Genomic DNA, 27,642 nt, shown 5'->3' on the forward strand with positions numbered 1-27,642 from the left:
CTGGGAAGGAGAGGTGATGTCCCTCAGGGGTCAGTACTGGGTCAGTACTGGGTCCAGTCCTGTTCAATATATTCACCAGTGACCTGGATGAAGGGATAGAGTGTACCATCAGCAAGTTTGCTGATGACATGAAACTGGGAGGAGTGGCTGACACAACAGAAGGCTGTGCCACCTTATAGTGTGACCTGGACAGGCTGGAGAGTTGGGCAGAGAGAAACCTTATGAAGTTCAACAAGGGCAAGTGTAGGATACTGCACCTTGGGAGGAATAACCCCATGCATCAGTACAGGTTGGGGGCTGACCTGCTGGAGAGCAGCTCTGTGGAAAGGGACCTGGGAGTCCTGGTGGACAACAGGATGACCATGAGCCAACAATGTACCCTTGTGGCCAAGAAGGCGAATGGCATCTTGGGGTGCATCAAGAAGAGTGTGGCCAGCAGGTCGAGGGAGGTCATCCTCCCCCTCTACTCTGCCCTGGTGAGGCCGCATCTGGAGTACTGTGTCCAGTTCTGGGCTCCCCAGTTCAAGAAGGACAGAGAACTGCTGGAGAGAGTCCAGCAAAGGGCTATAAAGGTGATTAGGGGATTAGAACATCTCTCTTATGAGGAAAGACTGAGGGACTTGGGTCTTTTTAGTCTAGAGAAAAGAAGATTGAGGAGGGATCTTATTAATGCTTATAAATACTTAAAGGGAGAGTGCCAGGGGGATGGGAACAGGCTTTTTTCAGTGGTGCCCAGTGATAGAACAAGAGGTAATGGGCACAAACTTGAATATAGGAAGTTCCATCTTAACATGAGGAGGAACTTCTTTACTTTGAGGGTGGCAGAGCACTGGAACAGGCTGTCCAGAGAGGTGGTGGAGTCTCCCACTCTGGAGACATTCAAAACCCGCCTGGATGCCGTCCTGTGCAACTTGCTGTAGGTGACCCTGCCCCAGTAGGGGGGTTGGACTAGATGATCTCCAGAGGTCCCTTCCAACCCTGACCATTCTGTGACTCTCTGACCATCCCTGCTCCTCTCTGGGGCCAAGGCCACCAGCATCCTCTCAGCAGGGGCCTCTCCCTGCACCCACCTGTGTGAGCCTCCGCCACATGCTCCCCACAGTGCGAGTGGCACTGAGGAGGGACGCGTGGCGCTGAGCGGCCCAACCTGGGCATCCCTCTGCCGGGAGCTCGCAGGAGCAGGGAGCACCGTGTGGCCCTGCAGGTGTCCGGCACTGGTTTGATTGGAACTGCAGACCCCCCCCCCCCCCCCCCCAGCTTCAGCAAAGGGGATATCGGACTCTTCCAGCAGGAACGATTGCTCTGCACCAGCTCCTTCTGAGCCGCTGCAGGGCCCAGGGGTTTGTGTCCCTTCCTCAGTGTAGCTGCAATAGCTGTAAAAACAGGGAATTGAATGTTTTGTGGTGGTTTGGTTTTTTTTTTTTTCCCTTGTAAACTTTCCTGAAATTACAAGGTGGGAGCATGTTTTGCCATGAGACTTTCCAGTTGCAGAGTGCTCAGCACATACTAGTATTTTGGAGGAGGGGGGGGAAGTGGTGGGGAGGTGAGTTTTGACAAGTGGCTAATATTTGAGAATTACTGTTTACTAAAGCTTAATTACCTGCTGGTAGTTAGTTGTTAAAATCATCTGTGAACAACTGTGGCATTTGAACTGAGCCCGGCTGGCGCGCGGGGCCGGGCAGCCCGGGCCTCCGGCTCTCTGCCGGCGAGGGGCTGCTGCTGCTCCGCCTCAGGCGGGAGTGTGGGCTCCGGCGGGGGACTGTTCCTTAAAGGTTAGAAATTCACTTTTCAGATTTTGAACTTTTTCGGAGTAACAGGAAACTTATTAAACCTCTACTTGTGCATGTGTGATTTAACAGCATCCTTTGAGTTTTGCCTACACCCGACAGTGTTAGACTGATGCGAAAGCGTTGTCACTGTGCAGTGCTTGGAGGCACGCGGAGAGGGGGGACATCTTCCTTTTTAGTGGCCGGCATCACCGCAGGGGGAGCGGACAGGCTCTCGGTCCTCCAGCAGCAGCACCCGGAGAGCCTGGCTGTGGTGGAGAAGGGGTCAGCCCCATTGCGTGGATGGTTCCCCTATGGAGCAGAGGGTGTGGGGATGGTGTCTGACCTCCGGGGGCTTGTCCTGATAGTTGGGGTGGACTCCCTTGGACCTGGATAACGAACCATGGGTGCAGATGGAGCACCCTGGGGTCAGCACCCCCTTAGCTGAGCCCCGGGGCATCAGCCCAACTTTGCTTTGCCCACCTATGGACGAAGGTCATCAGAGACCCCAGTTTGAGCAGTGGGCTTCAAAGTGGCAAAATTCATGTGGGCCTTCATCAGGAAATGCTTACAAATAACATAAGGAAAGTGCTAGAGCGCAGAACTGATTTTCCCATACATTTGTGTAAGGTCTCACCCAAACCCAGCGGGGTTCAGGGCTGTTTTCTGGGCTGGTGTGCGGGTGCCCGGTAGGATGGGCTGGTATCGGAGTGTGGGGCACCCCCCTGGGAGGAAGGCGCTGGGGGGACGGATGCTGCCAGGAGCAGCTGCTTGTGGCTGCCCTGTGTCTCGCCAGCCCCTGGCAGCACTATTGCAGTGGGGCTGGATGTCCCTCAGCCCCGCATAGCCTTTACTGAGAAAAACTGAACAGGTATTTCCCCTCCGCAGCCTCTTTCCCGGCTGCTGTGGATTTGCGCGCAGCCGCAGGTGGGGGAGTGGTGGCCGGGGAGGGCAGCTGTGCTGGGGACAGCTGCGGTGGAGCCGCCGCACATCTGCCGGCAGCTTCACCGCACCAAACCGACCCACCTTCCGCTTCCCAAGCCGCAAACGTTGCTGCTGCTCTTCCAAGGGCTCCCAGCTCTGAGAGCAATTCTGCAGCTTTTAAAAACATTTATTTATTGTGACCTCTGATGATAATGGTGCAAAGTTGATGTTTCTGAGCCTCAGCCTTAACTCTGTTGATTTAAAGCCCGAACTGCAGAGCGCAGGAGCCCGGCGGGTGGTGGCGGGGGCGGATGTTTCTTTCCCCTCTGCAGAGAAGAGATGTTTTCACAGCGACTGCGGGGGTGTCAAGGCAAGAAAAAGCAGAATTGAGCATCAATGAACCAAAGTTAATGTATTTGCAGAGCAAAGAGCCAGGTGTTTCCACCGCCGCTATATGAATTGCTTTCTACAATGCAAAGGTTTGTCCTGCCATGCTGTGTCCGCAGGGCGTGATGGTCCCGTGCGGGCCGGGCTCTGCCAGACTTGCTGAAACCTGGAGGTGGTGACAATGCTGGAGGTGTGTGACCTTGTGAGCTGAGTCACTGCGCTCCTGTCGCCGTGGGGGGCTGACCCAGGGCATGCGGGGGAGCCCAAGGCTTCTCCGTTCCCTCTGTGACTAGTTAAGCCACCAGCCTGCTGGCCTCCCCTCCATGGTGCCTTTCAAAAAGGAAGGAAGAGCCGTGGGCCCCTATCAGTCCTGTGTGGTCACGTTTTCTGCCCTGCCGTGGTGGGACTGGGAGGTCTCAGTGGCAGCACCAAAGGATACCTGCCCCGTGGCTGGGCCGGCAGCGCACTGGGCTGTTGAGCACTGTCACACCCACAGCTTTGCTTTCCTTTCCTTTTCTTTTCTTTTCTTTTTTTTTTTTTTTTTCTTTTTCCCCCTTTTCTGTTTTTTCTCCCCTGCAAAATGGTGTCTGTGTTTCTTGGCTGGACGGGAGCGGGGTCAAAGCTCCCCAGAGCAGAGCTCTGCCCCTCTCCCAGGCACGGCCGTGCCATCATGGGAAAAAGCAGAGAGAAATGGTGCAGAAAAGGCAAAACACCGCAATTGCCACAGAGAAGACTTTAATTTCTTTCCTCTTTTCTATCCACTTTAATTTTTCAGGTCATTGATGCTAATGGACTGTGGTGGAAGTGCAGTAAATAATTACCTGCGCTAGAGATATAACATTGATTTTTTTAGTCTCTTCTCACTAATTAGTGACAGCTTTTGCAGGGGCTGACGGCAGGGCTTAACAACCCTGACAGTATTCGCCTGCCGCCTTCTCAGGCTGCAGGATAAGCGAAGCAACACAGAAGAAAAGGAAAAAGAAAAGGCCTTAACTTGCTTTTACTTTCATTTTGGTTTTAGCAGAATTGTATTAGGTTAGTTTTAAAAAATTATTGTGTTTTTTTTTTTTTTTTTTTTTTTGTTGACCTATGGGTGTTTGGTAATTTGAAATAAAGATAATTCCAGTTTACTGCTCAGTCCAAATAAACCATGGCAATGGTAGGTACCGGTCACCATAAGGTCACTGTGGGGGGGGAAAAGTTTTTCACAATTTGATCATTCTTTTAATTTTGTTACTTAATTGAACAGGACCTCGTGAAAGCATTCCGGAGTCCTACTGAGGTGTCCACAGCTACAGGCACTGCTGCCTTCATCCCCTACCTGCACAGCTCACAGATACAGTGAAGAATGTTCTTCAAAGTGAACGCTGGAAATTTCACATGTATTTGCTTCTAAATTTTTGCTAAACTAGGCTGCCTTTTGCTAATGCAACAATAATACATCTTGTGGGTTTTTTTCCCCTCTTAAAATAATGAATTTTACAATACAGATGTCTGAGAAGTATGACTCCCAGCTCTCATGTAATTATGTTGCTCTGTATTTATAAACTAATAAAATTGGCTACATGCCTACCTAAGCAAAAAAAAAAAAAAAAAAGATTTGGAAAAGTTAACAAAATGGTACAGTGGCCAGCCAATACAGGGAATTTTTATTTAAACTTGCTCAAAGGCCTTGAAGAAGTTTTATATAAGAGAAGGTGCAGGTCGGTACAGTCCCGGGGTGAGTTCATAGTATGGATGAAGAACTAATTCAGACAGAAAAAAACAGAACAACTGCCCATTCTGATCAGAAAATTTGGTTCTCTCAAGACAGGTGATGGGAGCTGTTTTAAAATTTTTTTAATAAATGACTTAAAGGCCAAAAAATAAGTGAGAAGAGGAATTGTTCATACACTTTTCTACTTGAAAGACTGATAGAAAAACATGAATGTCACCCTGTTCCTCATTCTCTGAGCCTCCTTCTTTTCCCTTACTACTTTCTGATCTCTCTGGTATCTGAAGAGTTCATCATAAAACGTATTCTTTGTCTTGCTCCCTCCCAGTAGATGGGAATGGTTATTAAGTGGCAGGAATGACAAATGCCCATGTTTGGAGATCAACTCACACCCAGGAGGCCTTGTTCTCTCTCCTCCATTATAATTCCCAGTTTTGCCCTGAAGTGGTACATAAAGAAGTAATAGGATAATAATAAAAGACACAAGAGGAAGTATGAGATTTCAGAGTAAGAGGAATGCCAGGATATAACACAGAAAGTACATGAAATCAGGCTGTATAACTTGTTTACAGGGGGATTAACCAGGAACTGCTTGTAAAAGAAATAAGGTTAAAATTAATGTACAGATGAACCAGCTCTATGTCTGAGCGAGCAACCAATAAAAAGAATGACTCTAATTAAAATCAATAGCAAAGGAGGGGAAAGATACTTCAAAAGAAAAAAAAATCAATACCCAGTGAAGCATTCAGCTCACTGTGTACAATTTGTCCCCTTGTCTTTGGGTCTAAACCGCAGTAGCCTTTAGCTGCGGAGTTCTGAAGCACATGGGCTTAATGACACCTTCCAGCTCAGGTGTTAAATCCCAGCCAAACCATGCTGCTTGTTTCCCATAAGCAACCAGGCTGGTTTTTGAAGTAAGGGTTATCTTTTTTCAACTGCTGGATGTTATCCTAAGTATACAGGATAAGCGCTACATCTGGTTGAGCTTATACTCCTGCGTGACCACATCCTACTGGTTTCCAAACAGTTCCACTAAAACAAGAGGGAAAACAAAAAATCATGGATTATTTTTTTTTCCCCTTTCCTTATAGTTTGTCAGTAGAGACATTTCTGGGAAAAGGTTTCCTTATAGCACAGGTTTAAATGGTTGTCACATAGAAGTACTGTTCTTCCCCTTGGTGGCATGTCCCAGCTGGGAAGGGGATGTCAGTTCCTGAGTGCTCCTAAATTGGACTGGCACACTTACTGCCTGCCAGCTCCCGGCCAAACAATTTTGCAGCCACCTCCTTCCAGAGCTTTCCCACACTCAGGAATGACCGCTGAGGGCTGTCCACTTTATTCGACAGTGGATGCCCTGTCACTCTTCTTGCCAAGAAAGGCCAGCCTTAGCAGACAGGCAGCTGCGCAGCGTGAGCTGAACAGGGCTCAAAATGGCCAGAGATGCACTTCTAGACTGTAGCAAATGGCAAAGAGTAACAAGAAGCACGAACGCACCGTCTCCAAATCTTTTCTTATAGTACTAAAAAGTGTTTATGGAAGATGCGCTATGAGACAGAACAAGTGGGAATGCAGCTGTGTCCCACAGAACTGGGACCTTGTGCCATCCCCATGTAAGCAATTAAGCTCCACAAAAACTGCACACGAAAGCTTCTCCTTGGAAATTCAGCGATCAGAAAGTAGACTATATTATTAACAAAGCACAGTTTTAATAAAAAGGCTTAAAGGCTTACATCTCAAAATGACATAAATAAACATAATCACAATACATATATTTTTTTTTAAAAAAAGTATTCATTAAAAGATAATATATATTTTCTGAGTTATAAAATCCCATATAAATAGCAAACTAGTCTCAGTATGCAGAATACAAGAATACATAAAAACTGGGGTGCATATCTGAAAGGAATCCTGAGTACACACTCAACAATGGCAGAAAATAGACCAATGATACAGCAGGACACAATAAATGCTGTTGTCCTAGTATATAATTTCTCCAAAACTGTAAAAATGGAACCAAGAACTTTTTGGTTGCTCAAACTTGTTCAGCTCCCTAGAAATAAATTCAGGAATGGCTCTGGATACTCTACTCCGTGAGATTTCAGGAGCACCCTCTAGATTCTTTTGGTATCAAAAAAAGAAAATGACATCTGTCTTGTGATGGACAGAAATAAGGCACACACTTAGAGGAGGTCAGTGCAGGCTGTAAGAAGCAGATTGGACTTATAGCCAGAGAGCAGTAAAAGGCATCTCTTGAATGAAGATGTGTGGCAACAAATTCTTGTAGTTATATGCAAGAGGTAGCCAGTTCTTATATGCCTGAAGGTTCCCCTGCTTACCCCTAAAATAACACTGTAAAGAAAACCAAGAGTAAGTGGAAAATTTGCACATTATACATATCAAAGTGAAAGTTCCCTTTGTTTTTTTTTTTTTAGATTGAGATAGGCAAACCAGCAAGTTGGACTAAGAACTAGCAGTCTGGCTACAGCAGCACACGTCTGTCTTTGTGGTAGAAGTTGTAGCAGCATTTAGATCAGGGCTGTCACTCTGTGTTTTCTCTTGGCTTTTCAAAGTGAGCTGTACAACAGATGCACGTGAATGGTAATGTTCATAAGGATGTGACTATACGTCCTAGACCAAGGCAGGCGGAAGTACTGCAAGAGGACATCAACTTGCAGAAGCCTGTCGGTGTATTTAAATTCTGAATTCTGAGCTATTTTATTATTGTAGCACAACATTTTTTCTGATCGTACTGAAATATGTCAATTATTCATGGAAGAAATAAAGACTATTCTGCCTGTTGTTTTCAAGGAGTAATGTAGTCATTATATGTTCTTTTAAACATTTCCATTATATAAAATGTTTTCTTTCATATACTGAGGGTTATGAGCTCTGACATTAAAACATGAATTGTCGGAGCAAGCTCTTACATGGAAACTGCAATAAACACATAGAGGCTTAAATTTTGCTTCTTATTACAGCGTCAACTCAGTAGAGATAATGAAGTAAATAAGAGCCATTTATAGTCTCCTGGCTTATTCCCAATTTGACTGGGATCAAAAACTGGCTGACCAATGTTACTGAAGTTGAGCCATAGTTGCTGAGAGCAAAACTTCACAAGTAAACTGACGCATGATGACACTTAAGATTCAGAAATTCTCAAGTTTTCTGTCGTTTCAAACATTACAAATAACTTATCCTTCTTTTTTCCTGGTATCCTATGGATACCAACTGCATCTCTCACGGCAATTTTCTTCCTGGTTTTCGGTTAAAAACCCCAGCAACAAGAAGTTGTAAATATTGCTCAGTAAGTTAGGATGGAAGACTAGAAAAGAGAATGGCACTTGCAGGGTGACTTTTCAGTCCAAAGAAAAGCTCTTCATTTTTTCTGCTAATTCCTGTCTCATTTCTATATGTTTTTTCAGGTTTTGCACTTCATGGGGCAGGTTGATGTCCCACACTGACACGCAAGATTGTAATTCTGAAAAAAAAAAAAAATTAAAAAATCAAAATTGCAACACAGAAGAATTATTGCATAGTTAGAAGTGGTTTCGCTTATCTGCTTATTTTTTTGGTTACTTGCAGATTGCCTCAATGAAGCATGATGCTTAGGACCTGGAAGACAACCTACATGACGCTTTATGTGTGAGGTAACGCAGTTATGAGTTACAAGCTGTTTGTACTTGCACAATGATTTGGATTCCAGTTCCTAAACTTAGAGTATACCATTTAAAAGCACTTGAAAAACCATTTCTGGTGCCTGTGGGCCATAAGGTACTGGCCTGAGCTACAGCTAATGCTAGTACTGAGGTGCCTGCATAAAATTTTATCTCTGTTTTCCCAAGCAGATATACCCTAAATGTTTACAAGACTCAAAACCCAGTCACTGTAAACTAAAAATGAAAACTGATTTTGCAAGGCAGGGAATATACTGGAAAAAGGTCACTTCTTCAACCTCCCTTCATGCAAACAACTCTTTATTTATTCAGAATTCACATTAGTTTTAGTGAAAGTAGGAGAATTGAGAACACTTGCATGAGGAAGTGGCTCATGAACTAAGACTTTTTTGGACTCTGATTCCTCTCTATAATTAATGGCACTTTTAAATACAATGAAAAGGCTAAAAAGGCAACAGGTGTTCTTATGGAAATAATCAAGGAATATCAGACTATAAAAACCAGTACTGTAGGTTTGATTCTTATTTTACTCCAAACAGTCAGATCATCTACACTTGCCACCCTTAACTTTATACTGCGCTTGCCACATTTTTAAGAGTCACTGAAACTGGCACAAGACAAAGGTGAAGAAGGGCATCGATCAGAGCATCAAATGTGACTGTTCTTAGAAAATCCAAAAGATGGAGATTTTCTATATTCCCATTCCAGCACTTCGCTATACTAATTGTCAGGAAGCTTTTCCTGATGTCTGACCTAAATCTCCCCTGCTGTAATAGAAACTGCTTAGTACTTATCTTACCCAAGGGGAACATGTAGAAGACTTTATTCCCTTTCTCTTTATTTACATATTTGAAGCCTATTCTCATGTCCTCTCTAAGCTTTATTTATATTAACCAGCTTAAATTCCTGCAGCATTTCCTCACAGGTTGCACTTTTGTCCTCTGGACTATTCCTAATAGTCCAGATCATTCAGCAATGTCCCAAATGGATACGCTCCTCCAGCAGAGGCCACTTCAGCACTCAGCTGAGTGTAAGAATTAGCTCCTGTCTTAGAGAGACCACTTTTCGATTGGTGTGAGAACGGTGTTTGCCTCTTCTGCAGCAACGTGACACAGTTGACTCGTGTTCAGCCTGCGATCAATTATAACATTTTTGCTGCAGCTCTGCTGTTTAAGCCGATCATTTCCTCATGTTGGTACAACGGATCATTCCTAATTAAGTAAAAGGTTGTGCATTTGTCCTTACTGAATTGAATCCTATTTCCTTCCAGACCATTTGTTCTATTTGTCAAGGTCATTTTGAATTCTAATCCTGCCCTCCACTGTGCTTGTGGCTTTGTCTTAGCCAAGAATTGCCTGCAAATCTGAAAAATACATTCCCTATTCCTTCATCCACACCATTCATGAAAACATGGAGGATTCCTGGCCTAGCACAGACCCCTCTGGAAATCCATTTGATACATTCTCCAATTAGACAGTGAAATTTACTTTCCAAATACAGTTTTCCAGCAAATTTTATTATATACTTCAAACAGTGGCTTCCTCTAATCCATTTTTGGAAGTTACTGTTAGTTGGTATGGAGCCCAGAAATGCAAAAGGCAACAAAAACTAATAATGATGTTTCAATAAAATTGTATCAAATTATGATCACCAACTCTCCACTCTCAGTGGGTAGTCAAGCATAATAGTGTCCACTCCACTAATAATACAAATTAATAAAACACAGTTCAGATACCTTTGTGATATTTGTTGTCTTCGGTGTCACTTTTATAGCAATATCCCAAGACCAGGACTGCACTCTTGAGACTCCCTTTTTCAAAGAAATAAAATGTCAAATTTTAATGGGAACTTTGTAATTTAAGGACAGAAAGAGTAGATGACATCATGCCACTAAGAGGACAGAAAGCAGAGTTCAGTCAACTGGACCCTTTATTCAAAATCATTAACCATACAAAACCCAGACATGAAAACAATATAGTTCATGTCTCCATTTAACGTAGGGGTTTATCAGGGTTGAAATGCACAAGCACTGCATCAGCTGGGCCGCCTGTTGAACACGGCTAAGAATGAAGCGCCCTGTTCCATGCCACAAGCAGAGGCAGCAGAGTCACAGGAAACAGGTATCACAGCCAAGGGACAGGCTGCAAATGAAGTCCCAGCGCACAGCAGAAACAGAAAGTGACAGTAATCAGTTTGGTTATGAAAAAAATGAAACAACCAAATATGATACAAACAAATTAAAAGTGTTCTGAACTAAAGATGGCATGTAGGTAGGAAAGGAGACTTAGCTGGGAAGTAGAAATAGGTGATGGATCATAGGAAGGTGCCTACTGAATAATGCACAAAAAGACTAGGAAGACAGGAGTGGCTGGATCACAGAAGGATGAGTTGAATGTGCCAGTGTTTCAATATCACTTCCCACTTATTCCCAACAAGACCTGTTTATAAATGTCTTGCAAGACAGATGGAAGCTGTTACATGTTCTCCTGCCACAGCAGGTCCCTTTCCTACTGGCAGCACAAGGAGGGCAGTGACTCTTGGCCGTATGCTAGGAGAGGAATACAGGACTGGCTTCCTGGGTCATGGATCAGGCCAGGGAAGAAACAGCCCTTCCTGTGCAGACACCCCAGCTGCAGCCCTGTGCCCCACACCTCTTCATACGTGAAGTCCTACGCATTCCCCCAGGGAAGAGATGAGGAAGGGGTCAGTTTCTGGACTATAAATAGACTGGAGTATGGCTTACTGTGAAAGACACACTCTTGGAAGTTTTGTGTGACCACACTGCAGTGTGTCCCCATGATACATTCCTTCTGAATCATCAAATGTTTCTAGTGGTTCCCCCAGGACCTCTGCAGGTAGAGAGATATTTTTTTCTGCCCTGTGGAAATCTGCAGTATATTCTCCTTTGATATTGATGTAAATCTGCCTATGGTAGATGAAGGCTGGTGGGAACCATACACACCTTGCATGTTTAGATTTTTCATCACTTTAATTTTTTCTGCAATCAGTCCTATACATACTCCTTAAAAAAGGGACTGGAACTTAAGTAATGTTTCTTATTCAGACTAGGGTCCTTTATTATGATATAGAAGTCTAAATTTTTACTTGCAAAATGAACTGCAGATTTACATATAAATCATTCTCCATGATAAGTCTCATGTCTATTATATCTCAATGCGTTAGGTGAGAGAATTAGAAAAAGACCTTATATTTCCAAAGACATTATATTTCCATATTCATAGATGAACTACAGATAAAATTGAGGTCTCAAAGTCTGGAAATCTCTTTTCCCTGAAATATTTATTTCTGATTGACATGATATATTTTAATCTTAAATGAAACTATTTAATACAAAAATATTTCCTTCTGTCTTCTCTCATTTCAACTCAATGGAGTTAAATCCAGTTGGTGTCCAGTCACAAGTGGTGTCCCCCAGGGCTCGGTGCTGGGACCAGTTCTCTTTAATATCTTTATCAATGATCTGGATGAGGGGATCGAATGCACCCTCAGTAAGTTCGCAGATGACACTAAGCTAGGGGGGCGTGTTGATCTGCTTGAGGGTAGGATGGCTCTGCAGAGGGATCTGGACAGGCTGGACCGATGGGCTGAGGCCAATGGTATGAGGTTCAACACAGCCAAGTGCCAAGTCTTGCACTTGGGTCACAACAACCCCATGCAGCGCTACAGACTGGGAGCGGAGTGGCCGCAAAGCTGCCTGACAGAAAAGGACCTGGGGGTGCTGGTGGATGGCCAGCTGAATATGAGCCAGCAGTGTGCCCAGGTGGCCAAGAAGGCCAACAGCATCCTCGCCTGTATCAGGAATAGTGTGGTAAGCAGACCCCACCTCGAGTACTGTGTTCAGTTTTGGGCCCCTCACTGCAAGAAGGACATTGAAGTGTTGGAGTGTGTCCAGAGAAGGGGTACAAAGCTGGTGAGGGGTCTGGAGCACAAGTCTTAAGAGAAGCGGCTGAGGGAAGTGGGGTTGTTTAGCCTGGAGAAGAGCAGGCTGAGGGGAGACCTTATCACTCTCTACAACTACCTGAAAGGAGGTTGTAGAGAGGTGGGGGCTGACCTCTTCTCCCTGGTGACAAGTGATAGGATGAGAAGAAATGGGTTCAAGTTATGTCAGACGAGGTTTAGATTGGATATTAGGAAAAATTTTTTCACTGAAAGGGTTATTAAACATTGGGATAGGCTGCCCATGGAGGTGGTGGATTCGCCATCCCTGGAGGTGTTTAAAAAAAGGGTAGATGTGGTACCTGGGGACATGGTTTAGAAGTAGTTTTGTCAGGGTAGGTTAATGGTTGGACTTGATGATCTTAAAGGTCCCTTCCAACCTCAGCAATTCTATGATTCTATGATTTCACACAAGCAATGCGTTACTATTGAAGAACTGCTCAGCAGATTCAGTGACATTTTCACTGATTCTGTGAAAATCCCAGTAAAAACAAAGTCTTTGAATTTAGGAAAAAAACCCAACCCTTATAAATAATTGCTGGGAAAAAATGATCAAAAGAAAAAAGTACACATCAAACTGCATGTATCAATCTGACTTGCCGTTCTTGAGATTTGTGCAAACACAGCTAAACTCTTCCTCCTGAAGTATTAACTTTTCTGTACACAAAATTTTGACTAAAATGTTGAGGTGACTGGAAACAAAGAATATGAGACTCAAGGCTTTTTAAATCACACTGTATTATTCCATACAGTATACTTTCCCTAGCAATGACAGTAACAAGTGAGGCTGAAATTTTATTTTCATAGTAACTATTCTTTACAAAATGCTAAAAATAAAATGTCCCTTTATAGTCTTAATATTGTAGCTATCAGGACTGTAAGGACTGAAATACTGTGCTAGTGAATCTGGACTCTACAGCTGGCACTCTTAACAGCCGAGGACCAAACAGACTCTACAAACTTGCTGTCTCAGGCAAAGGCAAGTCAAAGGAAGACGGAGTTCTTTTGATTCACACAACACTGTCAGCACTATGAGCTAACTATAGTCTACGGACACTTCTGGTGCCAGAAAGGGAAAAACAGTCCCCAAATTAAGCTCATGATGGTAATGAGAAAACATCCACAGCCTGCAACTATGAAGTTTGGTGGCAGGATTACAGTGTGTTTCTGGGTCCACAACAACAGCTTCAGTCTTTTTTTGATGGCAAACACACTTTAAATCACACTGACAAGGGAACTCCAGAGTTTTCTTCAAAGCATAGTGGAAGGCAATGGGAACCCACATGTTGTGCTACAGAGTACTTTTTGAAGTAATGTGTACTTTGAGCATACCCACCACCTGCAGTACCGTGAACTCTTGAGTTGGTAGGGCCTTTATTACTTTTGGGAGAGACGCAGGAAAGTGTACATGTGAAGGAAGTTACAACAGCCAAGAAGCGGCCCATACTCAACTACGGACCTCTGGCTGTTTGTAATTAACACTGAAAACCCACAACTACTGTCGGCCTACAGCAGCTCGATACAACTGGCCCTGGTGACAGGAACAGCACATATGTACAAGTCTGCACCCTGAGCCCAAGTGTGTAGCACTTCCCCAGCTTTGCTGTGATCTGCCTGTGACCCAAACCTAAAAGAACCTGAATAAGGACGGGAGAAGAAAACTAGGCAATAAGCAATTAAGGAAAAAATATTAAAACCTAACAAGCTCCACAGAGAGAGAAGCCAGAAGCGTAAAACTTAAGATGGAGAAAGAACATAGGCGGACACGGATCCAGATGAAGACTATCGGACAGCAGATGGTGAGAGCTGTGCTGAAGCATGGCACAAGGGTGCAGTGATGGTGGGGTGTGTTCATGTGCTGATCAGTCACAGGCCAGGGGAGAGCTGATGTTTTATGTGGGCACAGGTATGACAGCCTGCTGGTATTCAGCTAACATCAGAGTGTCTGACATTGACTAAAGATGACAGCAGGGGAATAGAATGAATGAACAAAACACAGAAAATGCTAATCTGTTCCTGGAACACCATGCCAAACAGGAGACAGCAACCCTAAACTTGGCACTGATTTCAAAATATTTGTCATTTGATGGTTTTACTTACCTAACTGAGCTGTTATCATGACTCTAATAGAATCACAAAAGTTGTCTATAACTCGTACAGGACGACGTGTTGACAAATCAAGCAGCAAAATATGTCCTCCTCCTGTCCCTATCCACAGTGCAGTATTTTTCTGCAGGCAAATTGTCTTCACTCTTCCAGAATAAGCCAGTTTATGTTTTGATTCCTTATTTAGTTTTTCCACTTTGTCCCTACAAGCGCGGAGAATATTTGTATTAAAATCTGTTGGCACACTATTCCACAACTGCTAAAACGACTCTCTCAATACCAGCCTTTTAAACAATCATTCATCAAGAGAAGCTGCAAAAATGTCATGTTCATCAGCTGACTGACTTGAAACAAACTGGGATGAAAACTACTGGACTTCTAAGACCCATCTGGTCTGCTTCAAAAGACCTTTAAATAGGAGGCAGGTATACTTCTCTGGTCTCTCCTAGTCTGCAGGAGAATAATGTCACTGCAAAGTGGGAGGAGAACACCTAGAGCTGCTCCTAGCCTCACCATGAAAATGAAATGGACATGGCACATTAAGGGAGAGCAGCAATTTAAATGCAAATGAAAATCACAGTCGCTGCTCATAAAACTCCATCTCCTCCTGAATCAGTGCACTGGAGAGAGAAGATATTCTTATTCAGGGGATGCAGGAAGTAACTGCATGCAAAAGCATTAGCACCTGAAGGACAGCAAAAGACTTTCTTCTTTCTTGAGCAGAGTTAAATGAATCTTCTTGGCATCATAGACAAATTGTGAAATATAATAAGGCTCTCAAAATATTGAGATTCTGCATGGGATATTCTGACATTCTGGGCCAAAAGAGAGGAAAGGAATTCCACATGTGCCCAAAGAACTGGGCAAATCCTTTACCTCCAGCAGGTTAAGGGACTATGCTAGAGAAGGCAATCTGACATTCTGCTTTCTAGGCATCAGGCCATCAATCTGAAACACTTACTTAAGAAAATGTGCACAGTCAATTAGTTCTGAAAGTTTTTCTGTCTTCTTGTCCCAGATTTCCACAAAATGGCTGTTTTTCTTTGCCAAGTAGATGGATTTGTCTATTGCTATTGAAATAATATTTGCATCACTGTAAGCATTATGACAGAACCTAGATGAGAGAAGAACTCCAGTTAGATACACAGAAAAAATCTAGCAGAAAAACTTGACTATTGAGTAGGACTGGCTTCCCTTTAACTCTTACAGAATCATTCAGCCTTAAAACCAAACTGGGCTAGGATGCAACTGAAAGGGTTTGCTATAATCTTCCCACAGTTCGACATAAATTCTCGGTGTAATGGAATTATGCTGATGATATCCCTGAAGGTGCATTATTGCCCCAAACCTATGAATAAATCTTTCCCATCTATATGCTGAAATCACATATGTTTACATCACAGCAGGGCAAACTCCACCTTTCTCCTGCCACTCTTTCAATGTTTGCAGACACTCGACAGTTCTTACAGGGCCCACAAGACCTTTAATGGTCACTCAACACAAAGTTGAGCAAGCCAAAAAAGCAGCAGCGAGATTCAGTTCACCTTGCTCTGCTCACTTCACTTCAGCTGACAGCCTTTTTGACTATTTTCCTCTACATACGAATTTGTATCTCATGCCAGATCTGTGCCTACACATATCAAAATATTATTGGCCCTGCAATTTAACAGCATTAGCTTATTTCACTGACTCTTCATCTTGAAGAACAGCTCAAAATCACAGGTGCCTGATAGCAGACACTCAATAACACTGCTACTTTCCCTAACGTTGCTTGTTTTTAACAAGTTTGTTTTCAAAACTATATACAGTTTTGCCTCCACAAAGCTCAAATTATTCCTGTGACATATTTTGCATCTTGCCATTGAACTGCATTTTACTGATGTTTTAGTTTCTTGCTTTATATTAACACATTATTTTCTAAAGAAAACTAATTTCCCAGAATAATGATCTCTACTAGCATAAAATCAAACACTGTTTTCTCGGCTCAGGAAAAACTCCCCTTAACTTAGAGCATGATTTTCCCATGTGAGAATTACATCAAACACACCAAAAACTTCAGTCTTTTATTTCTAAATAACAGTAAGTCAGCAAACATACATGATTGAACTATATCGTGCAAAGATATGTACACATATCATACTGACAAACATGTAAGGACAAATATTATGCTAAGTATGTGTGTATAATTCTAGAAAGAGTAACCAGGCCTTGGGAAAATGCAACTGAAATTGCATTTATACATTTTCTGAAGAGATACTGACTTCATAAATCCTTTATATAGTAAAAATGCATATCCCTTGTTTAAAAGCAGCAATGAATACTTTAAACACCACTCACTGATCTTATTTTAACGTATGTTGTATTCCATCTGTATTGTGGAAGGAAAATAATGGAAACAAGAGAACTCAAAGAACGGGCTCCAGAACAAGACATTACATCAAAGTACTGCCAGAAATCTTAAATGAAAACAAGAAAAGAGCCAAGTAACATCGAAGTAAAAAAAAACCAACAACTTACAATTGACTTGTCTTTGTTTCAATGAGCTTTTGAACAGAGAAATCACTAGTTAAGGCAATGATCTTTGTTCCACAGCCTCCCCAGATTATATTTTTTTCAGATAAGTATGAGGATTCATTTAAGCACATCAGTGGTGTGCTAACATCTCCTATAGTTAGTATCTTCAAAGGTGTAGCACCCTTACACTGCAAGAAAAGAATATACTCTCCATTAGAAACAAGGAGTATACTCAGAAATCGTTAAAACAAGGCCACACAGCCTGCTGAATTGAATTTACACAGCCAGATTTTCTGAACCATTATGGTATCTTTCCAGAATGTTAGAGGCTGAAAAGCACCATAGTCTTATTACAGGTGTCCCATAGAGACTGCCTGCGTGAGCAGAAACAGAACAGAGCTGGGACTGATACTTCCTGCAACCCCTGGCACAGTTCAACAACTGGAGGGCAAGTCACCTTGGAGACATCCCACACTGGACCATATTCTAGTTCTGCAATGCACTGCAACTCCATAACTGCTCTAAGTTGCATATGGTCAGGAGCTAACCCTCAGAAACCAGCTGATATAAACAGCTCCCAGTACTTCTTTGTCTGTTCTGTGAGCAGAACTCTGACTTACAGAAAATCTAAACAATATTGTCTTTTTAATTTATCCATTCTATGAAAATTTAGCGTGAACTAAAAGAAAAAGGAGCTATAACAGCAATAAATAAAAGAGATTAAAACTGTTATAATATTCTTAACAACAACCATTAATGTCACTCTCTAGTCAGTTTGCCAGGTCTTTCACAGTCTTATAATGAGAAAGAATTTCCCCCTCTTAACTCTATTGGCTAAAACAGATATTGTAAAACATGTCCAGTTCCTCTAAGACTGCAGTAGAAAATTATTTTTAGTTTTAGAGAAACAATTAAAAAATAATCTGCATGAAATTAAGCTACTGTTGGTAGTTGCTTTACATATTACCAACAGTATTTTGTAGAACAGACAGCAAAGAACAAGTCTACCTTTACTGCTCTGTCTTCAAAAACTGCCAGTCTGCCATCAGCTGTGCCTACCAAGAAGAAATTCTTCTGTTTGCTGAAATAAAATAAAATAAAATAATCAATTCTAGAAATGTCTTAATCGGGTAAGAAAAAATTAAATAAGTAGCCTTTGGTATTTCTAACACTAAAAGCAAATACAACCACCTGTGGTCAGGAATGTAGTCTCCAGTTACACTGGGTACAAAATTAAAGTGGAAATACAGGCAAAACATACAGATGTCTGAACAAAACTGCATGAGTATACAGATATAATTTTCTGAACATCTCTGTTTAGTCATATTTTCAGAATGTAACCCAAAATATTTAAAATTCATTTATACCTTTGCTTTGAAAGAGAATTACAGTATAAACAAGTGATGGAATCTGACATTTTCTGCAGACGATGCCTTCTCGTTTCATCTTCTGTGTTAACTGCCCACAGAGAACCAGACTGCGTTCCTGCTAAAATCCAGTTTTCTTTCTCAGTAGGAAGGGTCACTAAGGTCAAACTTAAAATTTTACTATCTGCAATATCCTGAGTCAGAAAAAAAGAGAAAAACCACCCGGTTATGATTTCAGTAAGGGTAAATGCTAGTAAATTGCTGGTAATAAAGATAAAGTACAATCGCCTTGGACCCTGGAGAGACCTAAGGCCTAACCCCTCCATTAAGAAATCTAATTCCCTATCAGCAGAATACATCTTCAACTGTGTCATCTATCTTCAAAGTGCTGGGAAGGACCCCTCAAACAGTACACAGGAAAATCTCTATGCTGAATGCTGAAAAAAATGTCTTTATCCTAACGAAGGTCTCAAAGCCATCAGAGAATTAAGCAAATGGAACTACACTGCAATATACATTCAGTTTAATTGCTAACAATAAAAGTACTGGTATAATACTTCTTTTTCTCATTTTAGTTTTAGAAAAACAAGCCATATAATTTATACCAAAGCTACCTATTCAAGTGTATCATGGTCAACAGGTGGCAGATAGAAATGTAACTTAAACAACTTTGATGATGAGTCACACTCGGTTCTGGCACATGTTCATCACAGTACATCAAACCTGGGGAAAATCTTTTCCCTTTTCTGATGGCAGATGTACAAAAAGCAAATGAAAAGAGCTGGAGGGTATCACCCAAAGTGTCACAAGGAGGTGGCATCCATGGGAAGAGAGGAATCATTAAGAGACTAGCTGGATTGTTAGGGGAGGTAGAGATACGAAGGGCTGTATAACTATTACTTCTTGTTCTAGCCTCCACACTAGAAATAGCTTCCATCTGAGTGGAAGAAAGGAACATAGTAGTGGAAAGACAGTATTATGAGAAAGTTCAGACTGGATGGCAGGAAGAGAGGAAAAAGCGACTGCATTTCTGCTTCATTTCATGGATACAATGATGACTCACTTATGAGCAATCTCTGCTCTCTCAAAGCTTAGCTTTCCAGAAGTAATATCCTGCTGTTAAAATGCAATTAATTCTTCTGAAATACATCAGGGTGCCAAAAAATTAGATTAGATGGCAACTTTCCAACGTACCTCACAAGTATGTCCATCTGTATTTAGGTTAACAAACGAAAGCTGTGCTTTTTCTGTGTTCCCATTGCCTATCCAGACACCTGCCTTCTTGCAGCTTTGATTGGCAGCTACCATGCACTCTGCTGTGGAGGTGCTGGGTATTGAAACATACCTCATCAAACAGATAAGCTCTGCAGAATTCAAGATCTCATAAACCTACAAAGAAAGCCACAGCATGCATCATGGTAATAACAATGGCTTGTACAGTGATAAATAAATACGAAGCAATGGATAACAACGTTTTATGAAATACGGACATAGTATCTCAGCAGGTCTGCTCATTTGTATTACCAGTATTAATGAGCACTCTTTGTGCACTGAGCAACCTTACGTTGACACTTATTTCTCCATTAAAATTTCAGGAAGTCAATGGGGTTAAGGCATGTTTGAAAATTTCACACATTTCAAAGAGCAATGCGATGTGTGATAACAGACATTAGGTTTCAGATCCACACTGCTGTTCCTCCTCTCAGTGCATGGAAGAGTGTAGGCTAACCGCACTGATACTATATAACAAACTCCTTTTTGCATAGCTCTAGCAAAGACCACGAAGTAATCCACATCCTGTTTCATTACAATAACTATACAGCACCACAAGGAAAAGGAGCAGGCTAGAATAAACGCTGATAGACTTGAATGGAACAGTTTATCCTGGATGGCAAGAGCAGGCAATATTCAATGGCTGTTGCAGTTCCAGAAAAGAACAGAAAAAAAAAACCCTGTGCCTCTTACTAACTTAAATGTCCCACTCATTTTTAGAAAGCACAGCTTCACCTATATCAAAAATACAAATAAATACACTAAGTAATACCTGAGAAGATGTTGGTCGTTCCTGAGGGTTTTCTTTCAAACACTTTTTAATTAAATTTTCAACTTTAGGCCACGGGGCACACCCATATTCTTTGACAGGATCTAAAATGTAAAAATAGATAACTTCTTCAGTTCAGAAATTAGAGTTCTGAATAACTTTCTTCTTATCTTAAGAATTCATTTAACTTCTTACAGAGCTGCTCTAAGAAATACCATACTCTTAGGTAAAATGTCAGCACGAACAGCTTGGAATTGCTCATCTGCCATTAAATGCTAAAGCATGAAATGTTAGAGTTAGAGTCCTTTGCATTAAAAGCAGCTAAAGCAAATGGATTTTGCTTTAACTTTTTTTTAATGTCCCTGTATCTGGCACCGAACCACAGATATGTGTGAGTTGTGTTTTGAATAATGCTGATCATCGAAGGGCACGTCATTTCAGTCTGTAGTCTTTTCAATTCCTGTGAACATTTTTCTCCACATTTATTCTTCTGTGTTTGGACAGAGTATATGGAGTACAGATGAACTTCCAATAAAATGTATAGCAATTTAGATAAACAATTCCATATAGTATTTATGAGATATGGAAGTTTAAATCCCACTCAGTGCTCTGAATATGTATCTTACGACGATAGGCGCTGACCTCTCTAAGAACAAATCACTCATGAATAGTGGTGCCTATATTGCATTTCCTTTTAGTTCATCATAATCCACAGCAGACATTCCAATCCTACATTGGACAGAGGTAACACTAATGATAAATATCTGCCCATGAACATATCCTGTTCAGCAAATGATAGGCACTGTTTACTTGTGACCTCACCCCTTTTTTGACAGAAATAGATAAATGATAAGCATGTGCATAGATGGAACTGCACTGAAAACTGTACTGAAACTAATACTTCTGATTATTTCATATGGCTTATAATACAGAAAAGAGCCAAATGGACAGCTGCACTCAAAGTCATCAGTTCTTGTGATGGCCTCTTTAGAGAGGGGGTTTAAACCATCTGAGCTATGAATTGGATTATTCTCTTTAAGGAGTAAAAGATGCAAGAACTCTCTCTCTCTCCTAATGGATAATCCATGCCAGATTAAGTGGTACAGCTGCTGCCCCTTCCTAGATGAAGTCATTTTTCAGTCTTAAAGAATGTTTCATGAGTATGTTCAGTATTGCAGGGCAAGAAATAAGAATGCCACGCATTAAGCTTGTAGTACTATAAAACTTCAACAGCTCTTTACCCAGAAGTTGCCAAATACTGAGTTACACCATCCAGCTGACTACATCACGTCCAGCCTGAGAGCCTGTTTAATCTTCCTTCCAGCAGCCAACAACTACATATTGCGATGTAAATGTAATATGAAGAACTTGACGTAGCTGGGCAGGGACTTCACACTCTTAACAAGTTAAAAGGGAATTCCCCCTTAAAACCTTTAGGGGTGGCTGCTCTTTTAAGGAAGTGGCACTTGTTTTTATAAATAAGATTTCAAGGGCTTTTTTTAAAGATTTTAAGATATGCAGCTTCTCTACAATGGATCTTTTAACATAATGTATCACGATCAAAGAGAGGAAGTGAAATTGTGTTTATCTTAGTGCATGATACCACAGTAATACATAAGGGTCAAGTCCAGACATGGTATTAGAAGGTGCCTTCAGCAACATCCATTTTACCTAGGCCTGGATAAAGTCCCAAGTATACAAAACCTCTATTTCTTTATAAAGCGAACCAGCTAGATCCCCTGAAATTGCAATGGAATGGAATTATAACCAATTTGATGCTGAATAGGTGCCTATTTCTCACTATTTCCAGACCATGTGAAATTAGGAGAAGCTTCTAAAAATTGCTATTATTTAGTCTCCTCCTCAGATCGCTGTCAGATACAACATAAAACATGACAGATGTTATTTTTGGAGGAGGCAGGACAAATGGTCTGCTTTCATGTTAAGACTTTAAGAAGCAAGGCATACCTGGTAACTTTCCTTGTATTGCTAATTCATCAAATTCATTTGGAAACTTCAAGCCTTCCATTATTCTACCTCCTCCTGTTAAAATGTCATAAAGCAGCAAGCCAAATGAATAAACATCAGCTTGCTGATTGTAAATAACATTTCCTCTGGCAACCTCCGGTGCTCGAAATCCTGCAAATAAATCATTTATTAATAGTTGCGATTCACACCAAGCTGCTGCCATCTTTATCTTTTTAAGAGCAAACACTTATTGATGAAAATATCACAGGAAGTAAACCAAAATGGCACACTATTTCTGGGCTGGCAATAGTTTTCATGTGGCAGATCTCCAAAAATATCAGCAATCAGTATAAATGAAGGGGACAGTACATCAGTCACAGAGCTCCTGCACCACTACACATAAAATAATTCATTTAGCAATGAATACTGAAAAAGAAGGTCAAGTTTGCAGTCTTTACTGAAGGCCTAACATTTAACATTTGAAGTCACACCCTCATGCAAAATTTCCAAGACCAAAAGACGCTTTTCAAAGTTGTTGAATTGTTCAGTGCTTTAAAACGGATACTAGTATGTTCTCTCTAAAAACAGTGCATGCATTTATTGCCTTTAAAAAAAATTAAGACCTACCTATGCATTAATGAAAATGAAAACGACAAATCATTTTAGCAGTATAATTTCAATATCACAGTAACCACACTAAAACAAGACTGAAAAAATCGTAATTAATACATGCAACTTAATTTTTTATCTTTTTAAAGAGAACTCCTTGATTCTAAAGAGTATACTCCTTGATTCTTGTAAAAGCGGTTAAAACATGAGTAGGAAGAAAGGCCAAGAGGTATAAATCTGGCATCACAACTTGTAATACGATTAGGACTACATTTCATGATTTTGACCATAGATTTGAGTTACTTCTTACAGACTAACTAAAAAACATATTAGCTCTTTTTTTTTTTTTGACATAATGCACTGTAAAACAAAGCATTTTTCCATACCTGGTGTGCCTTCGGAAGTTTTTATTCCCATTCGGCAACAATACTGGGCAATGCCATAGTCAGCTATTTTTGCAATAACAGCTGAATTGGGATACAGGGTAAAGAGCAACACATTGTGAGGCTTTAAATCACGGTAGATGATCATTGCTGAATGCAGGTACCTGTTAATCAAAAAAGTATTTATTGAAAGCATTCATAATTCAGGGATGCATCTATACACACACACTGAATGCATTATTCCAACAACAGTAAATCGCGCTTTCAAATGTTAAGTACTGTGTTAAAAAATGTCAAATATTACCATACCAACATTACACCGCCTTACTGGATATTGACTTCAGAATTGTTCTGAAATACTATTTACTGGCACATAAACATTGCGGTATTTTAGTACCAAGTCTTATCTGAAGGGTCACCGGCAGTTTGAAAACTGAATCTTAGAAGTTTAAGCTTCATTGGTCCCTGAGCTCCTTTCCAGGTTTTGTGGTTTTAGAGTCACACTTCAGTAGCTCCTGAGAACATTCATTGACTTTCAGAACTTTAAAAATGCACTAAATTAATTTCTTCGACATTTTAATAAGAGATCAACAGACACATAGAAGTTCCATGCAGAATTCTCTCTATTTCTCTACTTATATAAGCACCACTTGTTAGCACAAAAAAACAGGTAACAAAAGTTTGTGTTATATATCAGCTAATCAATCATAAAAATCCAAGCATTTGTCTGACCCAGAGAATACTCTGCTTGAGATATAAGAAAAGATAAGCTTTTCATCTGCAGTATATCCTACTTGCAGCTGTATCCTGTTTTTACAGCAACATAGAAGTCACATTTACCTTAACCCATCAGCTACATGTAGAGCAATCCTGTGCTGAAGTGTTCTAGTTAAACTTGCATTGTCTTGTTGAAGCAAACGATCGAGAGATCCTTTAAGTGCTAATTCCATCACCAGCATCCGGGGACGGATTGCAGCAGCCAGCAGAGACACTAAACTGGGGTGATGAAGGTGACAAAGCACTGCTAGCTCCTGTAAATTGTAAAATCAGATGAAATAGTGGAAATAGCATAACCTCTGTAGCTCTGAAGTAAACTCAGAAATGTTTTGGAGTGAAGTCTTGCACTTCACTTAAACTTTTTAAGGTCTTCACTAGGGTTGGTATTCCAAGAAGAGCACTACAGAAAAAAAGGCAGTATTTCTTACTTGTCTTAGGAGCCTGAGGGAAGTATGTTTATTGAAAATCTTTACAGCAACCTCTTCTCCACCATAGGATGCACGGTACACAGATCCAAACCCACCATCACCTTTTCAGAGATAAAATTGAAAAGAATATTAAAAACAAAGGGATATCAACCATTTCTCAAAAAAAAAAAAAATAGCTGAAAGGGTTCCATTAAAATGTGTGGATCATCTATACTGTGTTAAGCTTCACGATCAGTAATCTAAACACATAATAAACAGTGTCCTAGCACACAAGTTAATGGAAAATCAAAACGCAATAACCTGAAATTCAGAATACTATAAAAAATGCATTTCCACAGAAGAGAAATCTCTAAAACGTTTTTCATATGTTGCACAACTAAATTCAACAGATTTGTTTAGATAACCTCTGTAAAAAAACCATACCAAATCATGCTTACCCAAGAGAAACTCAGGAGCTTCATCAAATTCCAGTTCATCATTGTTCAACATAATATTTCTAGGCAAATCAGCCAGTATCAGATCAGGAGCAATCTGAGCTATTGGAATGGTATGTCTTGGTTGATCTGGATTTACCAAAAGGTCACCTAAGAAAAATAAATGAGACAATTAAAAAAAAAAAAAGGGGGTAGTCATCATTCAAAAGGGACTGAAAGGTACATGGGGCTCTGTGAGTGCATATGATCAATGTACCTAAAATTTAATTAATACGTGTGTGTCTATATATATATAAGCACACACACACAAACATACACACATATATATGTGTATATATAGGGAACAGAACACTAATTAAGTTTGCCATTCAACTTAATGGATCTTACATGTTTAAGTATTTTCAAGGTTCTGTATATGTACCAATCAAATGTGATAGCAACTGTTACTATGTTACAACACCAAACTCACCAAGAGATTATTTTTGATGTCTATAAAAAGAGTTCTGTTAGTATGTAGAATGTCATCATGAATACTGTCTTTTAAATTACTGTTGTATGTGGTCCAACCAAAAGATCTAGTACCAGTTTTACTATGTGCTGGATTCAGTTCCATGAATGAAGTTACATTATTGGTATCATAACAAAATTATTGTTTTCATTATTGCCATTTATACATGACTATAAAGAGTGGCTGCAATATGTCCCATATTCTATGCTTATACCAACAGCGCTTACATAAAAAAAAAAGAACAAGTCGCTTTTGACTTATACCATAACTATTTCTTACAGAAATGAATAATTTTTAAATAATGTGAAGTACCCAAATGTTATAAAGGGGATGTCATATAATGTTTATCTGCATACAGGTATACCTCTAACAACCTCAAATGGCATACATATATACCTTCTTCAGCTTTTTTAAGTAAGTCATCAAGTAGTATTTTCTGGTGTTCTTCACCATCCTGAAAGCTGTACAGAGCCCATTTCTTCAACAGTGTTTCCCCTTCACCACATACATCTATATCCAGCAAACCTGGAAACCATTCTTCCATGAGAGAATCTATGTGATCCACAACTTGCCCCAAAAGGATGCACCCTTTAAGAAATGAAAAGAGGAAAATTACAGCCTCAATCTGCTATATTTGTAATTACAAAGCTAAACTCTACATTCCAAAGGCAAGAGCTCAACAAACCAAAATGCCAAGCTGCAATCAAACTGGAGCAAAAATCAGGCTCAGGAATAATTAACCTTTTCTGCAAGAAGGTGCCGTAATTTTCAAAAAACTGTCTGGGTTGTTGTCAAGTACTGCTGATTCCACTAGACAATAAGCTTCAGGAGACCAATTCAAGTAGATGCCTTGTCTCCAATACATTCTATTAGGACGAAGAGCTCGCTCTAAAAAATACAAAATTGGATTAATAATCTGATCTCCGATATGAATGTCACATTTTAAATTATGTGGAATAATTCATGGTACTGAAAATACTTAATAATGATTGTAGGTTTATGCCTACCCAAATAACAAACAAAATAAAGGCCACAACTTTGCAGACAGAATAGCCCCACAAAAGCTGAATGTATGTCAAATGGTGTTCAGTTCTATAAGACATATCCACAAACTCAATATTTAATCAGATGGTAAGTCATGTAGCAGGTGATGCATGCAGGCATTACAGAAATGCTTAGGTACGCTCAGGTTCAAATACAGAATATCTTAGGCAACATATGAAAAAAAAGTCAGTGACTTAAATTTTCTCTCTATCACACACACATGAAATATTAAGATGTGACTGGAATTCGGGAGGAATTGAATGCCAGGAGACCAGGCAGTTATAAATCACATTTGTAGAGCATTAGCAATGCATATTTTTCATACTTTACTTGTCACCAGTATTCATAAATCACACATTAAAAAAACAAAGATGAATGAAATTGCAAAGTTCAGCAGACAGATCTCATGACAAAGCACGGAATTACTGGAAAAAAATTAAAGACATACCACCCCCCGCTTCTGATAAAAGCAAAGTTTTTAGACTTTCAAGGGAGAATCGATGAACCTGAAGAAAAGCAGTTTGTTTTTCTGTGTGGAAGACATATCCTTTCCTGTATTCCTTGTAGAGACAAATGGTAACATTGCATAAATATAAGGATTTCCTCCATCTCTAGCATCCGAAAGAGAGAAATAGGCAGCTTACAACCTTCACTTTCTTCTGCACAACACTGTAAAGATCAGGCACTATCTGGATATTTCTAATTTACAAAAATGACCACTGTTCTTTTTCTCACATTTGCGAAGTGGCCAGAAATTAGCTAGAGCTAAACAATATTGGGGATTAGAGCTTTAACATGCAGGTGTTGGCAAAGCAAACATGCTCACTATTACTTTTGAAGATAAAGATTTGTACCTCTTCCTGACAGCATGTAAGGTGATATTTCAAGCAACCTGTTGATCAGTCTGGACCAAAAACCCATAGGAAAGTATGGCATCTCATAGAGCCTGATGATAATTTCTGAATTTTCACAGTGGGGAAGCTCTATAACAGGTCTGTGATCAGACAAACTGAAAGAATAAAACTATTAGACAGTTTTTAA

At 40.6% G+C, this 27,642-nt stretch overlaps 1 protein-coding gene across 1 annotated transcript in view; it reads right to left on the reverse strand.

Moving 5' to 3' along the window:
• Positions 1-6,483: 6,483 nt before the first annotated feature.
• The window catches only part of LRRK2 (leucine rich repeat kinase 2), a 74,515-nt gene continuing 53,356 nt past the window's right edge, over positions 6,484-27,642 (reverse strand). The window contains exons 35-51 of the mRNA XM_082498175.1: positions 27,456-27,610; positions 26,299-26,445; positions 25,954-26,145; positions 25,053-25,199; positions 24,616-24,716; positions 24,251-24,441; positions 23,414-23,574; positions 22,419-22,589; positions 20,454-20,554; positions 19,604-19,798; positions 18,410-18,603; positions 18,051-18,123; positions 17,046-17,230; positions 15,490-15,642; positions 14,519-14,731; positions 10,201-10,271; positions 6,484-8,269 (exon numbers count right to left, since the gene is read on the reverse strand). Of these exons, the coding sequence (XP_082354301.1) occupies positions 8,148-8,269; positions 10,201-10,271; positions 14,519-14,731; positions 15,490-15,642; positions 17,046-17,230; positions 18,051-18,123; positions 18,410-18,603; positions 19,604-19,798; positions 20,454-20,554; positions 22,419-22,589; positions 23,414-23,574; positions 24,251-24,441; positions 24,616-24,716; positions 25,053-25,199; positions 25,954-26,145; positions 26,299-26,445; positions 27,456-27,610 (2,572 nt within the window). The 3' untranslated portion in view covers positions 6,484-8,147. The remainder of the gene's footprint in view (positions 8,270-10,200; positions 10,272-14,518; positions 14,732-15,489; positions 15,643-17,045; positions 17,231-18,050; positions 18,124-18,409; positions 18,604-19,603; positions 19,799-20,453; positions 20,555-22,418; positions 22,590-23,413; positions 23,575-24,250; positions 24,442-24,615; positions 24,717-25,052; positions 25,200-25,953; positions 26,146-26,298; positions 26,446-27,455; positions 27,611-27,642) is intronic.

The sequence above is a fragment of the Vanellus vanellus genome (genome assembly GCF_965231255.1).
Source record: "Vanellus vanellus genome assembly, chromosome: 1".
In the NCBI taxonomy this organism is placed as follows: domain Eukaryota; kingdom Metazoa; phylum Chordata; class Aves; order Charadriiformes; family Charadriidae; genus Vanellus; species Vanellus vanellus.